This window comes from Ailuropoda melanoleuca, chromosome 9, assembly GCF_002007445.2.
Source record: "Ailuropoda melanoleuca isolate Jingjing chromosome 9, ASM200744v2, whole genome shotgun sequence".
Classification (NCBI taxonomy): domain Eukaryota; kingdom Metazoa; phylum Chordata; class Mammalia; order Carnivora; family Ursidae; genus Ailuropoda; species Ailuropoda melanoleuca.
The window spans coordinates 19,118,723-19,137,649 of record NC_048226.1 but is presented as its reverse complement, the minus strand read 5'-3'; the positions used below and the strand labels follow the sequence as shown (position 1 = coordinate 19,137,649).

Sequence of the window (18,927 nt, the reverse complement as noted above, 5' to 3'; positions counted from 1 at the left end):
AGAGTTTAATCAAAGCTCAGGTTTCTTTCCAGGAGTGATGCAACATTTAAGCAGATCTTTCCATTAACCACAGATGGAATTTTATCTGAGAGTTTTGTGTGCTAGAGCCATTCAAAGTGCAAACAAAAAGTTCCTGGCAGATTCAAGCACAGAGACAGTAAGTGACCAAGTTGATCTCTGGGTCGATGAACTTGTGCGGGGCTGAGGGCAGGGGAGGGCCGCCACTCAGGGTCTGATGGATTTGTCCATCTGGGGACAAGAGAAATCTCCAGCTGTCTCTTCATGTCTTCAGGACGACCCATCTGGGCTGAGTGGAATGGCTAGTAAGAATCGGTAAAAAAGTTAGAATTTAAAAATATACTTTGAAAGATGGAGCTTTATTATTTCACTAGCACGTTCCATGCTTCTGCCTGGATGCCTCATAGACATCTTGAAGTCCACGCCATCCCCCACCCAGCTGACCGCCTCTGACCCTGCCTCTGTCCTAGAGAGAAGTGCCATCTGCATCCGCGGCGTGAGCAGCAGACCTCCCTCACACCACACTTGTTCTGCCTCCTATACAACCCCGTGCTGCCCTTGTCCCATGTCGCCCCCTGCACCCCGCCCTCTCTCACCTGGACCACTGCCCTCCCCGCTTACTGGCCTGCTGTGGGCTTCCTCTCAGCAGTCTGCTCGCGACCCTCCCAAGAGAGCTTGTGAAACACACTTGTGGTGCTGCCCCTGGCCCTTGGGAGGTCCTTCCCGGGGCCCTTCTTCCTCCGCCAGACCCCAGCCACACTGGCCTTTCCAACCCTCCTCACATGGCACTGGCTCTTTCCCCCTGCAGACTGCCTTTCCTCACTGTGTCTCTTCCTCTCTCGTCTCAGCTCCTGTGTTTTTTCTCAGGAGTTAGCTCCATGTCCTCTGACTTCACTTGCTCTCCCTACAGTTGCATGTTTATATTCTAGACTTGTGAGACTTCCTCCCTGGATTCCAGGCGTGGAAGGGTCATGTCTGTTTATCTCACTACTCTTGTCCCAGTCCGACGCTTGAGCATCACAGTGGCAGGGCCAGAGAGGGTCTAGGTGGGGGCTCCACGTCCGGCATTCGTTCCGAGCTGCCTGCGGTCTCAGGCAAGGCGCCATCTTGAAGGGTTTAGTGGTCACATGGATGTAGGAGAAATCGTACCGCCCTCCCCTTTGAGGCTCCCCGTGCACACGAGAGCAGGAAAGGAGCCTGTCTGGCTCGGCAGCTGTCGAACTTACTTGACCACAGCCTCCTCCCTTTTGTTCCTGTAAACATCTGTTTCCTGGCCATTTTGGAAATAGCGCCAAGATCTCAGGCCCAGGTGGGAGCACACAGGAGCACACGGCAGTGTTTGGTGGGAGTGATGAGTGGTTTAGTGTGCTTGGGATCTGGTAAGCGGACAGGGCCGGGGTTGGCGGGAGCTGCACGTGGTTCCCGGGGGGCCAGGAACACGAGGCTGGGGAGAGTGTTCAGTTTCCCAGACCCCAAGGAGAGGCGATGGGAAGGTAAGCCGACCTGAGGCGGAGGAGCTTACAGATAGAAGCGCGTGAGCCCATCTCTTGCCAGTGAATTATAAAGTTCTCGAGGGCCAAGGCCACATCTCAATTGTTTTGTTGCTTTACGAGTCTAGCAGACCACCCAGGAAATAGTGGACGGACACTTAGTCAACGTTTATTGAAACGTATCTGTTTGCACAGAGTAGGTTCGCATAATCAAGTTGTATCTGTTATCATTTGCTTATCCCCTTCTTTTTTATGTAACAACGTTAGAAGTGAATCGTGGCCTGCCTTCGTACCATGACGACAAAAATCCGAAAAAGGGCCTGAATGAATTAATCACGCTGCATCGTGTGCAGCTAAAGCCTCCAATGATGACAGTAGCGACAGTGCTAGCTGGACACTGGGCGTGCTGGCCGGTGTTGACTGCGGGAACACCGGCGGGGGCGGGGGCTTAGGCTCTGGTCACCCCTCCGTTGTCCATGAGTAGAGGCAAGTGATACTCAGGTGGGGACAGGGGCACCTTCTCTTTCCTTTCCGCAGGGTAAGAACTGACTTACAAATGAATGAGGAGAGCCAGTTTCCCAAAGTACCTTCACGCTTCCTAGTCTCCAAAACGGGCAGAATGAGTACTGTCGTCTCTCACCAATGTGAAGCGGTCCGTGGCCCATGTGGTTCAGGTCGGATGGCCAGGGCTGGAGATGGCCTACACATCGCTTCAGCTGTGGCTGTGGGGGAGGAAGCAGATTTGGGGCTAGGCCCCAGTCACCTCCATGACATGGGAGGAGGGGGGGGGTGGGTTTCTACACTGAGTCAGAATACCCTTTATTTTGTTGGCTCATCTTCCTTCTCTTCTCCCTCATCTACTGCCCTGGCTCCTGGGTTTCCAGCTGAGCAAACGCCAGAGCAGCCCAACATCCCCCACCCCACCCTCAGGGAGGCTCTGGCGGCTCACTGAGGCAGACTGTAAGGAGGCTGTCCAGTCAGTGCTCTCTTGGCGGGCTGCTCCCTCTGCCCCTCACCCCCAGGAACATAAGCGCTACTGCACTTCTCAATTCCTCACATGGGAAGCCCTGATCCACTTTCTACTCCATGAGCCTCGCTGAATTCAGTGGTTCATACCCATTTTGGAATCACAGGCCCCTTTGCAAAGCTGATGAAAGTTCTGGATTCTTTCTCTCTCTCTCTCCAGAGGAAAAAAGCAATCATGTGCTCATGTCCACACCACTTTGCCTATAGTTTCTGGGTCTCCCTGGGACGTTTGCCTGTCCTTCCATTTTTGAGGGACCCTAGGCCCTAGGGGAAGAAGACCTCAGCTTCGCTCCTGGCTCATTTCACGTGTGCATTAACCATTGCCTGTCATGAGACAGGGGCCTAAGCTGTAAGGTGACTTGCACTTGTTGGAGAGTATTATTTTTCTCTCTTTCAATTCCCCACTCCATGGGTTAGCTCCTTCGCTCTTCACCTGGTTGATAGTTGGGGCCAAGGTGTTGAGAGGAGTCATTGTTGACGGGAACCAAGATCTTAAGCATCCGAGAATATGGAGTATAAAGGCGTCTCAGAAAAGGGCTGACCCAACCCCTTGACTTTACAGATTGGAGGCTGAAGCCCAGGCTGGCCACCCAGCCTCCTACAGGCAGGGTGAGACAGGGTTATCGTCTACATTCTTCTGGTGAGCTCGTTCTCTCCTGGAGGAGGTCTTAGGATTTGGTGGCACCTGGGCTCTCAGGGGTCTGGCCTCTGATTTCTTCCACAGCTATTTCCTGGCCTGCAGTCAGGCTGGCTTACTCACAAGCAGGCAGTAGAGGGAATTCCCTGTCCTTCAGCAATTATAGAAGAAGCTACCCTTCGCTGTGATGATGCTAAGGGAGAAAGAAAAATGAGAGCTGGCAGAAGCTGTCTCCCACGCTCTCTGGATACAATGGTGCATGGAACACGGAACCTATACAGAATTAACTCGCAATGAACTGAGCGTACCAGTGGGCTCTTTAAGGGAGTTTAGCAGCTTGATTCAGATGCATGCTCTTTCCCTGGAGATAGCGGGGTCCTGAGAGGGTGTGGGGACAAGGACCTCTGTGAATGGTCTTTGTTGCCTTAGCTCCATCTCAGGGCAGAGACTCTGGAGCCCCCCTCTTGGACTTTCTAGCTCCTACCAACTTCCTGAGGCTTCCGAAGCCATAGTGGGGACCCTATGAACCGGTGAGGGCTTTGCAGCAGGGCATGAGCACATGGTGGCTTCGGGTGGAACAGAGCTGGGCTTTCATGCTCTCACTGGTGACACTGGCTCATGGGAGGAAGCTACAAAACAAAGCCCTTTATCACTTGTCAAGCCTCCGACGGCTGTGCTAGGCCAGCTTCTGGTCTGGCAGAATGCCTGTGGCGCACAGGGAAGAGGATATGACCAGGGCTGCCCAAGGTGCACCTGCCGGAATGACACTTGGACAATTTTTTGTTCAGTAGCATTGATGACCTGTGACAACTGCAGGCCATCTGGTGGGATCCTGCTCATTTATGTTGCCTCTTTATACACATCTTTACATTTTACCTTATCTAAGAATGGCATTCCCCAGATGCCTAATTTTAATTTGACTTCTCTAGAAGAAAGATGGCGGGGGGCATGCCCGGCAAAAGAACCATGGCTATTCACGTAACCTTTGGGAGATTATGACGTCTTCTGTAGGCCTAGAATTCTCTTCCCCAGGGCAAATAACTTTCTATGATAAATATGCTGTATGTTTAGCGAGAAACATACAAAAAAATAGATAAAAGGAAAAGGGTCAGTGTGAAGTTCCACCTTCAAAATATGACTTTGAAGAAATCAAGACGTTTTATACAGGTTTATACAGGTGTGCTCAGAGAGATGATGTGTGTTTGAGCCAGACATGGCATTTGGCAAACCTTGCTCTTGACCCAAATCACTTATGGTTGATCTTCCACAAAAAAATCAATCAAGGTCATCGGGTGGTCATTAAGACTCAATCGCGTTTTCTCCGCTGAAATGTGTTTCTAAAGGTCTACTTGTGGTTATATTTATAACCTGAAATGTAATCGTTGAACTTTTCCTGCGTTCAAGAAGCATTTAGTGAGCTCCTTCTGTATGCCACACGTTGCCTGGCACACTGAAATACAGTGGTGAGGAAAACCCAGGCCCCGCCCACAGGCCAGTGTGGAGCAGAGGGCCATCAGATCCAATCACGGATAGGCCAGTGCTGGAAGAACGAGGTGAGGCACAAGCCCTCAACTTCCGGCAGAGACTTCCCGAAGTTTGTATTCATCCTGCGTCAGTTTTCAGTTTGCCTTTTCCGTAAGAGAGAGGATGATACTTTGGTCCAGCCAAGCTTTGCTGAGCAAGTACCTGGTACAAGGCAGGTGTTTGCTGAGAGCTGGGGAAAGTGCACACTTTGGGTGAGGGCAGTGGTAAAGAGACATGCAGGAGAGCCTAGGAGCCCCGAGGGGGACCCCCTCAGTGGCCAGCCTGGATGTCAGAAAAGGTTTCCAGCATGTGTGAAGGTCAAAAGATGAACATAAGTAAGTGGCCCAGGGAAGGCGGGCGGGCACGCCAGTCATGGCGCAGCCTGAGCTGCTGGCTGTGGGAGACCAGGCGAGAGTGGCCTGGGGGTAGAGTGAAGTTCAGGGGGGAGAGCTGTGCGGTGCCCTGTGACCTGCTGGGCAGGGAGTATTCGGGGCGAGATCTATAGGTCTGTGTGGGAGGTGGTTCTAGCCAGAGCTGGCCCTGGTGGGGACCCCAGGACAACTGTTCCAGGGTTGAAAATATTGGTAAAGCGCTGCTGCCTCGAGCATCTCTCCCTGGCCCAGTGCATCTCCCAGGGTAGCCTCAGCCACCATGGCCCCTCCTCTGGGGTCCTATATATTCTCATCACCAGCAACGAGAGGGGAGGTCTGGCCGAGCTGGGAATCCCAGATCCTCCTTTAGCAGGACAGCCTCATGGATTCTTAAACATTTAAAAATCTCAGCCCTGATTAAGGCCACTATTTAAGGCTGTATTACTCTCTGAGGGCAGCTGTAACAAATGGCCACACACTGGGCGGCTTGAAATAATAGAAATGGATGATCTCACAGTCCTGAAGTGCAGAGTCTGGAATCAAGATATCCACAGGGCAGTAGCTGAGAATCTCTCCTGGCCTCTTCCAGCTTCTGGTGGCTCCAGGCGTTCCTTGCCTTGTGACTGCGTCCCTCCCGTCTCTGCTTCTGTCTCTGTCTTCCCAAGGGCTTGTCCTCCTGCCTTCTTGTATGGGGACATGTGTCATTGGAATTTAGGGCACACCCACGTAATCCAGGGTGGTCTCATCTGGAGAGCCTTAACTTCGTTACTCCTGGGTGGACGTACTTTTTGGGAGGCCACCATCAACCTACTATAAAACCTATGGAGGGCGCCTGGGTAGGACCTCAGTCGGTTGAGCATCCGACTCTTTGATTTCAGCTCAGGTCATGATCTCAGGGTAGTGGGATCGAGCCCCACATCGGGCTCCATGCTCAGTGTGGAGTCTCTGCTTGAGATTCTCTCTCTCCCTCTTCCTCTGCCCTCCCCCCCCAAATAAGTAAGTAAATAAAATCTTTAAAAAAAAAAAAGCTTATGGGGAGTGAAGTAGAATGGGCAGACACTTTCTTGTGCTCAATATTCCCCCTTCCTTCAATCCAGTGATCTGAAGGTTTGATGTGCGATCCTTTGTCTTCATAAATAAATACGTAAATAATACGTAATAAATGTATTTTATTATGCTCCAGGCCCACTCCTTTGCAGGCTTACTTGAGTTTAGGACTTACTTTCTGAGTTCTCTGTCTGTGGCCTTGAAAGGTAGCTCATGTGTACGATTGTCTCCTCCCCTGCATTTTTCACCAAGAGAAAGTCTGAAAGCCTCCCCGGGAAGTTGAGGAATCTGGATACACCATGAGTAAATCTTCAATGTAAAGGGCTAATCCAGATAAACTGCCAGAGAAATAGTGTGAAGGATACTTGAAACCCCACAAAGGATCCTAGGTTGCCTTTTCTAATAATCACATGTGTCAAGGAAAATAGCCTGTCGGGTCTCCCTCCCAGCCTCGACACCCACCCTCATGACCACTTCACTGTTTTGCCCTATATGTTCTCAAGTTCTGCAGAAGAATCATTCCATGAGTGATAGGAGCTTGGAGATCTTAAACCACATATCCCTTTCTCATAAATCACATCACTGTTCATGAATGAAGACCCTCAGACGTGCATGTGGGAGGGTCCCCCCTTTAGCAAAGACAGGTGCAGATACTATTGGATGGGAGAGCTAAAGTTCCAGTCACGTGGTTTTGGGTCCTTAGCACCTGTGACCTTCCCGGACACACCAGGTGGCTCCTGGGTCCCAGCCTGAGCGGCGTCCGCAGAGCCCTGTATCTGAGCTGGGGGTGCAGCAGAGGGTGCCTGGGTCCTGGATGGGACGCAGTCGTATTCAGGCATCAGACACACTGTAAGACTCAATGCAACTTTGTCAAGCAAGCAACTGAATAAGCAACCCCAGGGGCCGTACCTTCCAGAGAAATCAGAGCAGGTCGACCAGGCACGTGACAAGACGCAGGAGTCTAGGCTCCCCTTGTGCTTCCCTGCACTTGGCTGAGAAACAAGGCAGTCACTGGAGCCCAGAGAAAGAAAATGGCAAGCAAGCCCAGAGCCAGCGACCACTGGCCCAATCAGCCTGTGACAGTGGGGTCACCTGTGATTCCATCTAAATAATTTGTTATATTTGGTTCCATTGGCCTAACAGCTGGTTGTCAAAGACTTATAATGATCTGCTGCAGGAGAGAGGGCTGCCCCTGAGACCATGCTAGAGGGAGAGGCCCCAAACTGTGCCGTGGACCCGTGCCATGATAGCCCACCTCAGAACTCCATGTTAATGGTGGGTTTTTACCCAGAGTCCAGCTATGACTCGGGGCCAGGGTGCCCACACTCTTTCATCCCCCTAGGGGACTATTTTGTGACTTCTGACAACATGCTTTCCCATGTCTCCTCCCTGATTTGGGCTCCCTGATTTGGTCACCCACTTGGGCTTGGAAGAGGAGAGTTCGCCTCCTTCCGCTCTGTAGCTAGAAGTGGGGCCTGGTGTCCACGGTAGTCAGAAGGTGCTGGATGCTAGTGAGATGGGCGGTGAATCAGTGGGGCAAGATGGATTGGGAACATCCGGGGAGCTTGGAGCCATTAGTGGTACATGTAACACTCTATTTTGTAATTAGGACGTTTAGCACATTAGGAAATATTGTCTTAAGTGTTTTATACCAATGAATCTTTCTGGTTCAGGCAGTGATTTATGGCGGAAGTTGCAAAATGCCATCAGAGGGTATTGTGAACAAAATATCTCATTGTATAGTTTTATTTTCCATGGAAGTATCTATCCATGGCAATTATATATTATCTAGGACTTGGGGCCGAGGTTAGGTTTAGTGCCTAGCCCAAACTGTTTTTGAACTGTTGTGGTGTTTCTGAGGAACTGGTCTGTCTCCTGGTGTTTCAGGAATAAAGCACATCGGTGGTAGGACAGGCTGTAATTCTCCTTTCTAAGCATTTTGTCCTGTTGACCAATGTTGCCTTTCAGATCAATCCCCAACTTAAATATGAGGCTGTGTGTGGGGCTGTTCTGCTTATCCCCTTCAGGACAGTGTGGGGAAGTTGAGGCCAAGAGAGGTCTGAGGGAAGACATCTTACCCCTCTGCCCTTGGGTGCATTTTATTCCCTTCCAGAGTTGCCTCGGGTGGCTCCCTAGGTGGCTGTGCCAGCTTTGGGTCTGAGCCTGAGGTCACCAGCCTTGCCTGGCATCCAGGTCACCCTGGGCCCCCGTGGCCCCCACCCTTGAGGCTCCCATCCCCCCTCCTTCTCCTCCTCGCTCCATCTTCCCTACCTGTCTGCTACTTAAGAGCCCGCGTCACGCTCTGGGCTGCTTGGTGGGGGCCCCCACCTAGGCACAGACTCCCTAAAGCAGAGCCTCAGTGCCCTCACCCCCTCATCTCCACCCCAGCGCCGGACTAAGCCCCAGAGAGAGCCATCGCTGAGGCAGGTGGGACCACGGCGGCAAGAAAATGCTTTGCTTCAGGGCGTGGGAATTCTTTTCCCCATGATCTTTTACAAGGAAAAACAAAACAAAACAAAACAAATATCTTCTACCTTAAAAAACTCTTACACACACACACACACACACACTGAAGTGAGTGCTTTATATACACCAGTTCATATGCCAGTGGCCCCTCGTGACAACCCATGATGGTGCCCATTGCACGGATGAGCAAACTGAGGCCAGGGAGGTTATTGGACCGCTCTTAGTCACACAGCTGGTTGAGTGTGGGGCTAGGTGTTGAGTCTAGGCAGCTAGACTCCTGGAGTCCTACTCTTAAATATCATGTATACTCCCTCTCCAACTATTTTCCTTGGTTGTGAAGGCAGATCATGCCAACTGAAAATTTATAAGACCCTGAAAATAATTTCGAAATTTTAAATTAGCAATGTCACCACCAAAGAATTGCAGCTATTGATATTTTGCCATATCGCTTTCTAGATTTTTCTCTGTGCTTATTTTGGTACCATGTTTCTAGTGGCTGCTAAAACTTCCAATGTATGGATTACTGTAATTTACTGATTTCTGTCCTTTCCATAGAACATCTTGCTTCCAACTTCCAGTAACGGTTTGATCCATTTCTCCCCTCTTCACACTCTTTCCGTCTCATACATGTATTTCCTTCATATTCGGGACAAGGGTCACCAGACAATTTACCGGTAACTTCACAAGCTCTCTCTCTCTCTCTTTTTTGTAGTAGAATGATTTCAAAACCTATTTCCCCTGCCACATACACAAACGAGTTCTCATATTTCAAATGTAGTCATTTTGAAGTGAAAATGTCTCCTTAGTATTTACCATCCCAGACTCCTGTGACACAGATATTCATGAAAAGGGACACTTGTAGCACCTGCAAGAGAGGCTACAGACAATCACGAGATCCTCTTTAAAATAAATAATAACTGCATTTCTCCCTACCAGGTGAAATGGCTCCAGCAACAAGAAGTTAAACGCAGGGTGAAGAGACAGGTGCGAAGCGACCCTCAGGCCCTCTATTTCAACGACCCCATCTGGTCCAACATGTGGTACATGGTGAGTAAGGTGTGGGCCTCACTGCCCCCGGGCATTTGCACTGCGGTGTTGCCGAGATGGGTTAATTTCTCCCAGCAAACCTCAATTCTCTCGACAAAGCTCGAAAAAGACACACTTCCTCTCAGCGTGAAACCTCTGTTTCAATGCTGTGTAGCACAAACTTTCTTGTGAAAGTTTTTAAAAATGATGTCCCCGGGGTTAGTGGTGGGAGAGTCTTTGAGCAGGGGAGTGATTTCATGCAAGCTTTGGACTAAGTAAACAGTGAAAACGGGGAGCACTTCACATTTACTCCTCCTGGAAATGGGTGGGAAAAGAGGTTGTCGGCTCTGTAGGGCATGGGGAAGTGTTTCCTCCTTATTTACTCGCACACATAGGAACATCCCTGCTGTGTTTACACGGGATGACGTGTCCATCTTACACCACGGTGTGGCCGCAAGGAGTCCATGCTGGGGGGGCTCTGTGTCTTCTGTGCATGCAGCATTGCAGTGACAAGAACAGCCGCTGCCGATCAGAAATGAACGTCCAGGCAGCGTGGAAGAAGGGCTACACTGGGAAAAACGTGGTGGTCACCATCCTTGATGATGGCATAGAGCGGAATCACCCCGACCTGGCCCCAAACTACGTAAGTCAAGCCTAGGAACGTGCAAAGATATTCAACCACGCTAGTCATTCAATAAATACAAATTTTAAAAATGGTAAGGTGCCATTTCTCCCCCACCGATCCCACCCCCACCATTATATTAAGTAATACAGAAAACGATGATGGGAAGGGTTCCCTCTGCTGTCCTGGAACCGGGGGTTGCCCAGAAGGATTGGTTCAGAGGATTGAGGATGCTAGAGAGTTCAGAAACGCGTGTGGAGATGGTCATCGGACTAACGCGAACAGTGTGAAACATGGCACGGTTAAAGCCTGGGCTCTGGACCCAACTGCCTGGGTTTCTATTCCGGCTCCTCAGCTCACTAGCTCTGAGACCTCTGGCAAGTTGCTTCACTTCTGGGCCTCAGGGTCACCATCTGTAAAATGGTATGTCATCAGGTTATCGCGAGTATTGGATGTCTCTATAAGTGTGAAGAAGAGAATCTGTCACATGGTGCATAGGATGAAGGCATTCAATATTCCAACCAGCCTGCGTGCCTAACAATGGTTAGGTTCAACCAGGTCGTGTCTGTTTGAGAAACAATTATGCAGCCCTTAAAAAATGACAGTTTTGAAGTCAACAACTCGGGAGAGCTTTTCTGATGTGTTTTAAAAGGAGGATGTGAAAGGATATGGATACCATGATTATGAGTATATGAACAAAGACACGAGAACATTAGAAATCTAAGATGAAAGACATTCTGACAGATATTACAACATGGGTGAGCCTTGAGGACAGGAAGGGGGAGAAGCCAATCACGAAAAAGCCCAAATACTGTATGATTGCGCTTAGAGGAGGCACCTAGAGCAAGTTCTCAGAGACAGAAAGCAGAATGGGGGTTGCCAGGAGCTGGGGGAGTGGGGAGTGGGGAGCGGGGAGTTAGCGTCTGAAGGGTGCAGGGTATCAGTTTTGCAAGATGAAAGGGTCTGGGGATGGAGGGTGGTGATGGCTGCACAACAGTGTGCATGTTCTTAATGCCATTGAACTTTATCTTTAAAATGGTTAGCAGGGTACGTTTTGTTGGGTGTATTTTACTGTGATAAAAATGTATATAAGATGATAGTTATAGGAAGGGAGTACCAAGTGTATGTATTTCTCTACTTTCTAATAGAGGCATAAAAATCATTTTAAAGCATGCTGTGCCGTTTCTCTTCAGTCACTGAGATTGCTTTCTTAGGATTCCTACGCAAGCTATGATGTCAACGGAAATGATTATGACCCGTCTCCACGCTATGATGCCAGCAATGAAAATAAGTATGTCACTTTGTCTCCTCTTTCCTTGCTTCCCTGTCCCTCTCCCTGCAGAATCACTATTGAACTGGCCCCCAGTAGGGATTCCAGAAGGGTGATGGGGCTGCCTGGCCAGTGTCTGGGGCTTACCCAGGAGGCAGAAGCCAGTCCAGCACAGCCCTTCAGGTGTAAGAGAGTCCCTGTGGATTTCGCCTCTTCCTTGGGGGCGTCACCTCAGCTGGTCAGCTAGAAACCAATGTTGACCAACACTGTTCCTGTTTCCGACACTGTCTCCATGACCAGCTCTGTTAAGACAGCAGTTTGGGGGCGCCTAGGTGGCTCAGACAGTTAAGCATCTGCCTTCAGCTCAGGTCATGATCTCAGGGTCCTGGAATTGAGCCCCGTGTCAGGCTCCCTGCTCAGTGGGAAGTCTGCTTCTCCCTCTCCCCCTGCCACCCTACCTCCCCCCCACCCCCCGCTCGTGGGCTCTCTCTTTCTCTCTCAAATGAATAAACTCTTAAAAAAAAAAAAAGACCGTGGTTTGGCCTCTTTGAGGCCAGAGGTCACATGCCTGAGCCTTCTTGTTTCCGTCGATGTCTCTGTCGATAACATGTCGATGAGAGAGGTAGAAAGGGCATGAGTGATGTTGGATAAACCTGGGTTCAAATCCCTCCCTGCCGTCCCTGGCTGTGTGGCTCCGTTTCAGTCTTACACACTTGCCCCCGGAGGTGACGCCCCCTACCTCCCAGGGCTGTGGGAGGGGTGAGCAGACAGGTAAAGCACGAGGGTGCAGTCTAGATAGTTGTTTTCATCACCTTGCCAACAAAGGCAGTGGGGTTTGGAGAGATTAGGTGATTAGTGTGCTGTAAGCGACAGCCCTGGGGGGTCGAGTCCAGCTTTGCAAACCTGGCCCTGGGAGTTCCTTCGCTGTGTCCTGCTTGTCTTTTCTCTGTTGACATGCCCCATGCCCTGAGCTCTTACCATTCCTCCAGAAATATTTAGAGGAAGAGAACAAAAGCCCTTTCTTCCGTCTCCTGGCTGATACACGTTTGCCAAGGTGCCTTCTCCCTCCCATCTAGTATTTTCCTTTTCTGTAGATTCCATGGTGAGGTTCAAACACTGATGCCCACGTCGTGCTGTGCAGGGAGGCTGGGCCAGGCTGATGTGTTCAACACAACAGATCTCAGAGGTCCCTGGAGGCCGCCGAGGCCCCATCCCTGAGGGCTGCTTCCCTGCCTCACATCCCAAAGTCACGTCCCGAGGTGCCCTTCCTGCTCAGCCTCGAGCACGCCTGGGGTGCAGGGTGCCTCATTTCCCAGCCACACATCCAGGGGGCAGGGAGGAATGATCCAGACAGGATGTAGTGACCCATGAAGGGCAGTCTTGAATCTGGGTGAGATGTGGAGCTCTGTGACACGGGATAGCCCTGGCCGGGGTGGGGGGGTGCTGCCCAAGGTCTGCAGAAGGATGGAGGACCCCCTTCCAGAGGGCTAGCACACAGACCCGGGACTATTTTTAAAGGTGGTTTTAAATTTAAATCAATGATTCTAATCCCCGTGGACTCTTCTCAAAGATGGGGTGTTTAAACGTGCCCATATTTTGGCCTCTGCTAGAGGAATTGCCTCAGTGTGGCACGTTGGAAAATGGGGTCATTACTGAGGAAAGCAATTTGTTTTTCTGGTAATTTCTTCCTACTCCCTCCGCCGTTGTTGAGTGTTCCAATTTCAGCGTTCTTCTTCGGCTCCTGCTTATGTGGCCGTGGAGGTGATGGGAGGGTTGTCCCGAGGTGAGCATGGGGGTGGCAGGTGCACAGGGGACCCATTAGTTCTCCCTTCCATCCTGTCAGCCCCGCAGATGTCTACGCTGCACCTGTAACGTGCCAGGCAATGTGCTGTCAGTCCCGTGAACACACAGCTCAGGAGGAGGGAAGCCCCAGCAGAAGTCCTCACTCCGTCCTGGGCTTCTGGGGTGCTCACGCTGTGCAGTGTGGCCAGAAGGCCTCATCAGCCTGCCTGTGTGGGGTGTGGCAGGTGCACGGCTGCCCAGGGCTGGGCAAAGCCAGGCCTGAGGCTCCCTCCTGGAGGAGCCGGCCAGCCGGGGAGGGGTGGCGATGAAATGGGCGGCAAGACGTAGGCTTTTGTGTCACCTCCGGACTTCGGGCTAACTGACTGTCCTCGTAGGAGAGCTGAGCAAGGCACTGGAGCCACTACGGATGGCCGGGCCAAGCCCTAACTTCGTTTTCTGCTTTGCTGCAGACATGGTACTCGTTGCGCCGGAGAGGTCGCCGCTTCAGCCAACAATTCATACTGTATCGTGGGCATAGCATACAATGCCAAAATAGGAGGTAAGGCCGGGGGCGTGCAGCCTGGGAGCTTCGGGGCCCGCCGCAGGGGTGCCAGCCTGTCCCGGCCCGCCAGGCTCAGCAGCTTTGCCTCTGCTGGCCTTGGCCCCCCATGTCAAACTCCTTGGGCCTGAAGCCTGGTGCCCCGTTTGCCACAGCCAGGCAGCCAGCACCCCATGACCGGGGCCTCAAGGCAGAGGTATCGCTCCCTGTGTTGCCCGAAAAGCCACTGGGAAGGCCCCCCTTTCTCTTTTCTGGCCCTGCTAGTCTGACTCACCACTGTCAACCAGACTGCCCCTCCGGAAAGGCCACGTCGGTTCCATTCTGCTCACAGCCCTGTGGGGTCTCCCTGTCACTTCCACAGTGCAAGTCCCTGCTCCAGTCTACTGGCCCACTTCTCCAGCCCCTGCTCCTCAGCTTTAGCCAAGGGACCTTTGTCGTAGTGTCCCCCAGTCCCATGTGATCTTCCCAGTTTAGGCCTGGGCTTGCAGCATTCCCTCCCATCACCCCAGAGCCTCTTCCCGCCTCTCCTTTTGGCTCCATGCCCACTCCGCCCCCCCACCCCCCGGCTTGTTTACCACAGTGGGTGGGGGACTGGGTCTCCCGGGTCCCTGTAAGGAGCGATACCTGACCCCAGGTGTTTCTGCCTCTCCTGTTTAGCTTCTCCATTTATGAGTCAGGGTTCCCTTGCTAGGAGAAGGCTTTAGAGCAAAGGGTCACATGTCTTCCTTCCCCTTCCGAGCCTGGCAGTTTGATAATCCAAACTGGCAATTAACAGGTACTCCAAAGTGTCAATTAGGAGTCTTTCATTGAGCCAGGAGCTGAGCAGATGCATGCCATGGGCAGGAATGGTCCTTGAGCATCCAGATGGCTTTGGGGCACCCCTGTTTTCACTTGGGACTCTCTCTGTTCAGAGGTGCTCCTTCTCACTCAATGGGCGTGCTAGGATGCTGCCTTCCCAGGGCACTGACTTCCCTGCTGCTTTGCTTTTGCCAGGGTGACCGTAGCCCGTCAGGTCTACTATGAGCTGCATGGGTGGAGAGGTTGGGCCATGGGTTCCCTGGATCACCCTGGAGGTTTTGATGAATAAATACCCCTAAGAAGTCTCTCCGTAAACTGTAGGAGCACTCTGACCTGGGTTACAATCCCAGTTCCACCACCTGCTAGCTGTGTGTCCTTGGATAATCAACGTAACCTCTCTGAGCCTCGGTTCCTTCATCTGTGGAGGAAGAATGGCAATAATTCAGCTGACTCCCTGGGTCTGTTACAACAATGAAGTAAGATGCTATGTGTGGAAAGCATTGGCTGAGAGCTAAGCGCGCAGGGGGTCTCCGAGCAACTCCATCCCTCCTGCTGAAAGTCAGAGGCAGAATAAAAGTAATTTGTGTTGCCTTTAGTGAGGGGTAGACACCACCTTTGGGATTGTCTGAGCCCTGTTCCCCAAAGACCCTGGACCGGCAGCGCTGACATTGTCCGGGAGCTGTTAAAAGTACAGAAAACCATAGCCCTTGTCCCAGACCTAGGAAGTCAAGATCTACATTATATCAACATCCCTAGAGGGTGTGACAACAAATGACCGTTTTGAGAAGTGCTGGTTTAGAGGGTTCTGGAGTCAGGCAGGTAGGTAACCCCCGCGTTGTGGGCTGTGGTGAGCAGCCAGTGGAGTTATGGAGGTAAAGAACCTCCAGAGAAAGGTTCTCACTCTATACTCCATGCAAAATTATATACCCCAGTTTCCTGAATTCTGAGGAGATCACTTCCGTGACCAGGGCTTGGGAACAGGAATATTTTCCAATTAATGCATTTAATATCTTTGAGTATGAACTGTACATATAATACTGTGCTAGCCACTGAGGGGAAGAATAAGGATAAGATAGACACAATCTGGGACCTTCTAGAAGCTCCACATGTCTTTGGGATGAACAGTGCATACATGAAAGATAGAATAAGATCAGGTACTGAAATGACGGAGGCAGACGGGGTGTCCCAAGTATGGCATGGCGAGCACTCAGTGAGGGCGGAAGCATGAGCACATGGCATGAGCCCAACACGAGAGAATTCGACTAGGAACAGAGAAAGTGCTGAGGGAAAAATAGGATTCACAGCATGGAGGCATGCCACATAGGGTTAGGGACCCTAGGGTGGGGCTGGCCATGGAGAGGCAAGTGTAGGGTTGGAGGCTGGCATTGACCCAGGGGACCTGTAACAGCTCCAAAGACGCTTGTACACAGCTCCAGCCCCGCCACACAGGCAGTCACCCCTTCTTCCTTCAAGCCCAGCCCTGGACAGGGCAACCTTCGACACCCCTAACATAGCCTCCCTTTCTGTGTGTGCTAACACACAGCAGCATTTTTCTGAGATGCCCATGGAACTGACCATGAGCTTACCCTTTAATTTTTTTTTTTTAGCTGTTGTTGAAGAGATTAAAGTATATCTCCTAACTTTTTCCAGTCTATCTGGAATGACGCTTATACTATTTCATGTATTAGATATGAACCTAAAACAGAGTATTTGAATTCACACTTACTCTAATGCTTTATGCTGTTGTTTTTATGTTTTACTTCATATGTCGTAAACCCATAGACATTGTTATTCTTGCTTTAAAAAGTTGACTTTAAAATATTAATGGAAAGGAATATATTTACCTATATATTTACCATTCCCAGTGCTCATCCTTACTTTCTAGCTTTGGATTTCTATGTGGTTTCAATTTTTCTTTAGCCTGAGAATTTCTTTTCATAGTTTTTGAAGTGCAGATGTACTGATGACAATTTATCTCAGCATTTATCTGAAAGTGTCTTGATTTCATCCTCATTTTTGAAAAATTTTGCTGAACATAGAATTCTAATGTGAACTGTTTTTCTTTCAACACTTTAAAAATGTTCTTCTCTTCTGGGGTCCATTGTTTCTGGTGATGAGTCATTTATAATCCTTATTGTTGTTCCCTGTTTACATAATGTGATTTCTTTTTTTCTATCTGTGCTTTGCCTGTGACTATAATGTCCTTTGATGTAATTTTCTTCATGTTTATCTAGCTAGGGGTTTACTTGGCTTCCTAGTGGCTTGATCTTATTTTTTGGTCTAAGTCAAATGTGGAAAAATTTCTGTTATTATTTGTTTTAATTTTTTTTCAACTCTATTTTCTCTCTCCTCTCTTTGGGCACCAGTTATAGTTGTTAGAATACTTGATATACCTTTCAGGTGATTGAGGCTGTATTCATTCTTTTAAGTCCTTTTTTCCTCTGTGTGCTTCAAATTATAGGATGTCTTCGGGTCCATTAATACTTTTTTTTGTTGTGTCCAACCTGTTGTTAATTCCATCCAAAGATTTTTTTTTCTTTTAACTTTTAGATATCGGCATTTCTGTCTGGTGATTTCCTCTTGACATTTTTTTACTGTTTCTAGGTCTTTCCTGGGATTCTTCTCTTTACCCATTATTTTTACCTTTTGTTTTGGATTCTTTAACATAATTGTAAGAGTTACTTTAAAGACTTGTACTAATTCCAATCTCTAGGTCATTTCTGAGTGTTTCTAATGATTGATTTTTCTTTTTACAGTGGGTCACATATCCTGTTTCTTTGCACATGGCTAGTAAATTTTTGCTGTAAACTAGACATTGTTGTGCTACATTGTAGAGACCCTGGATTCTGTGATCTTTGAATGCTGTTGAATTTTATTCTAGCAGTCAGTTCAATTTGAGCATATGGAGGTTTGATTATTCATTTTTTTATGGTTGGTCTCTTTTTGATTTGCCTCTAGATTCTCTATCCCAATCACATGGTCTTTACTTTTGGATCGTGACCCTTTTGGCATCTCAGTGGAAAGATTGAAATGTTTACCAAGACCTCTAACTTGGCAAGAGTCAAACTCCAAACTGGCTCCCCTGCAATGGGCAGCAGCCGAAATATCCACTCAGCTCATTCAGCCTCCAGCTGGTCTTTTCCTCCTGAACTTCTTAGAGTCTTGCCCAAACATGTTTAGTTCAGGGGTTAGCCAAGTGTTTGAGGGGAGTTTATATGTCCTCTCCTGTGGCTCTCTCCTTTCTGGGATTTATCTCAATTTCCAGCTGCTCTAGCAGTCCCAAACTCCATCCCATAACTTCCCAGGAGAATGAGATTGCACTTTTCTGCTTGAGTTCTTGCCCCTCTATACCAAGAGAATTAGGGAGTTCAGAGGAAAGTTATTTAAACTTGCATCGTACCCAGTATGCTTCCCTTCTTTCAGGAACTGAATCCCCTGCCTGCCTCTGCCTTCTTTTGGTTGCTTTCCAATGCCCTTAAAAAGTTGTGTTCCTATTTAATAAATCTTTCGTTGAGAATTTATCATTATTATTTTTTAGAGGAGTTATCATGATAGAATCTACTCTGCTGTTATTAGAACTAAAATTTGTGGTTTATATTTCTTTACTGAATAGGTGATATATTATATATTATTGCTGCATGACAGTTACTGAAAAATGTAGCTGCTTAACCAACAAGCATTTGTTACCTAGCAGAGATAGTGGCAGGGTTACTCATAAGGTTGCAGTCAAGCTGTTGGCTGTGACTGTAGTCTGAACGCTTGATTGGGCCTGGAGGATCCACTTCCAAGATGGGTCACTTATTTGGCTATTGGCTGGAATCCTCCATTCCTTGCTGGCTGGTGGCAGAAGTCCTTCTTCCTTGATTCCTCACCACGTGCAACTCTCCAAAGGGTTCTTAGAGCATCACCATAACATGGTAGCTAACTTCCTTTAAAAAAAAAAGATTTTATTTACTTACTTGAGAAAGAGAGAGAGAGAGAGAGAGAGCATGCACAAGCAGTGAAGAGGGTGAAGCAGGTGCCCATCAAGCAGGGAGCCCGATGTGGGGCTTGATTCTTGGACCCTGGGATCATGACCTGAGCTGAAGGCAGCCACTTAACCCACTGAGCCGCCCAGGCACCCTTATTGGTAGCTAACTTCTTTCCTTTAAGGTGATTCAAGAGAGAGAAGAAAGAAGCAGCAATGTTTATGACCTCGTCTTAGAAGTCATGTACCATTACTTCAGAGAAATGGATCATTAAGTCTAACAAACACTCAAGGGGAGAGAAATTAGGCTGCACCTTTTGAATG

At 49.3% G+C, this 18,927-nt stretch overlaps 1 protein-coding gene across 2 annotated transcripts in view; it reads left to right on the top strand.

The window, feature by feature from the left end:
* PCSK6 (proprotein convertase subtilisin/kexin type 6) overlaps positions 1 to 18,927 on the top strand; it is a 152,107-nt gene that overhangs the window by 20,839 nt on the left and 112,341 nt on the right. For both annotated transcript variants that reach the window (XM_034667955.1, XM_034667956.1), the window contains exons 3-6: positions 9,516 to 9,626; positions 10,105 to 10,248; positions 11,442 to 11,518; positions 13,750 to 13,838. In XM_034667955.1, the coding sequence (XP_034523846.1) occupies positions 9,516 to 9,626; positions 10,105 to 10,248; positions 11,442 to 11,518; positions 13,750 to 13,838 (421 nt within the window). The remainder of the gene's footprint in view (positions 1 to 9,515; positions 9,627 to 10,104; positions 10,249 to 11,441; positions 11,519 to 13,749; positions 13,839 to 18,927) is intronic.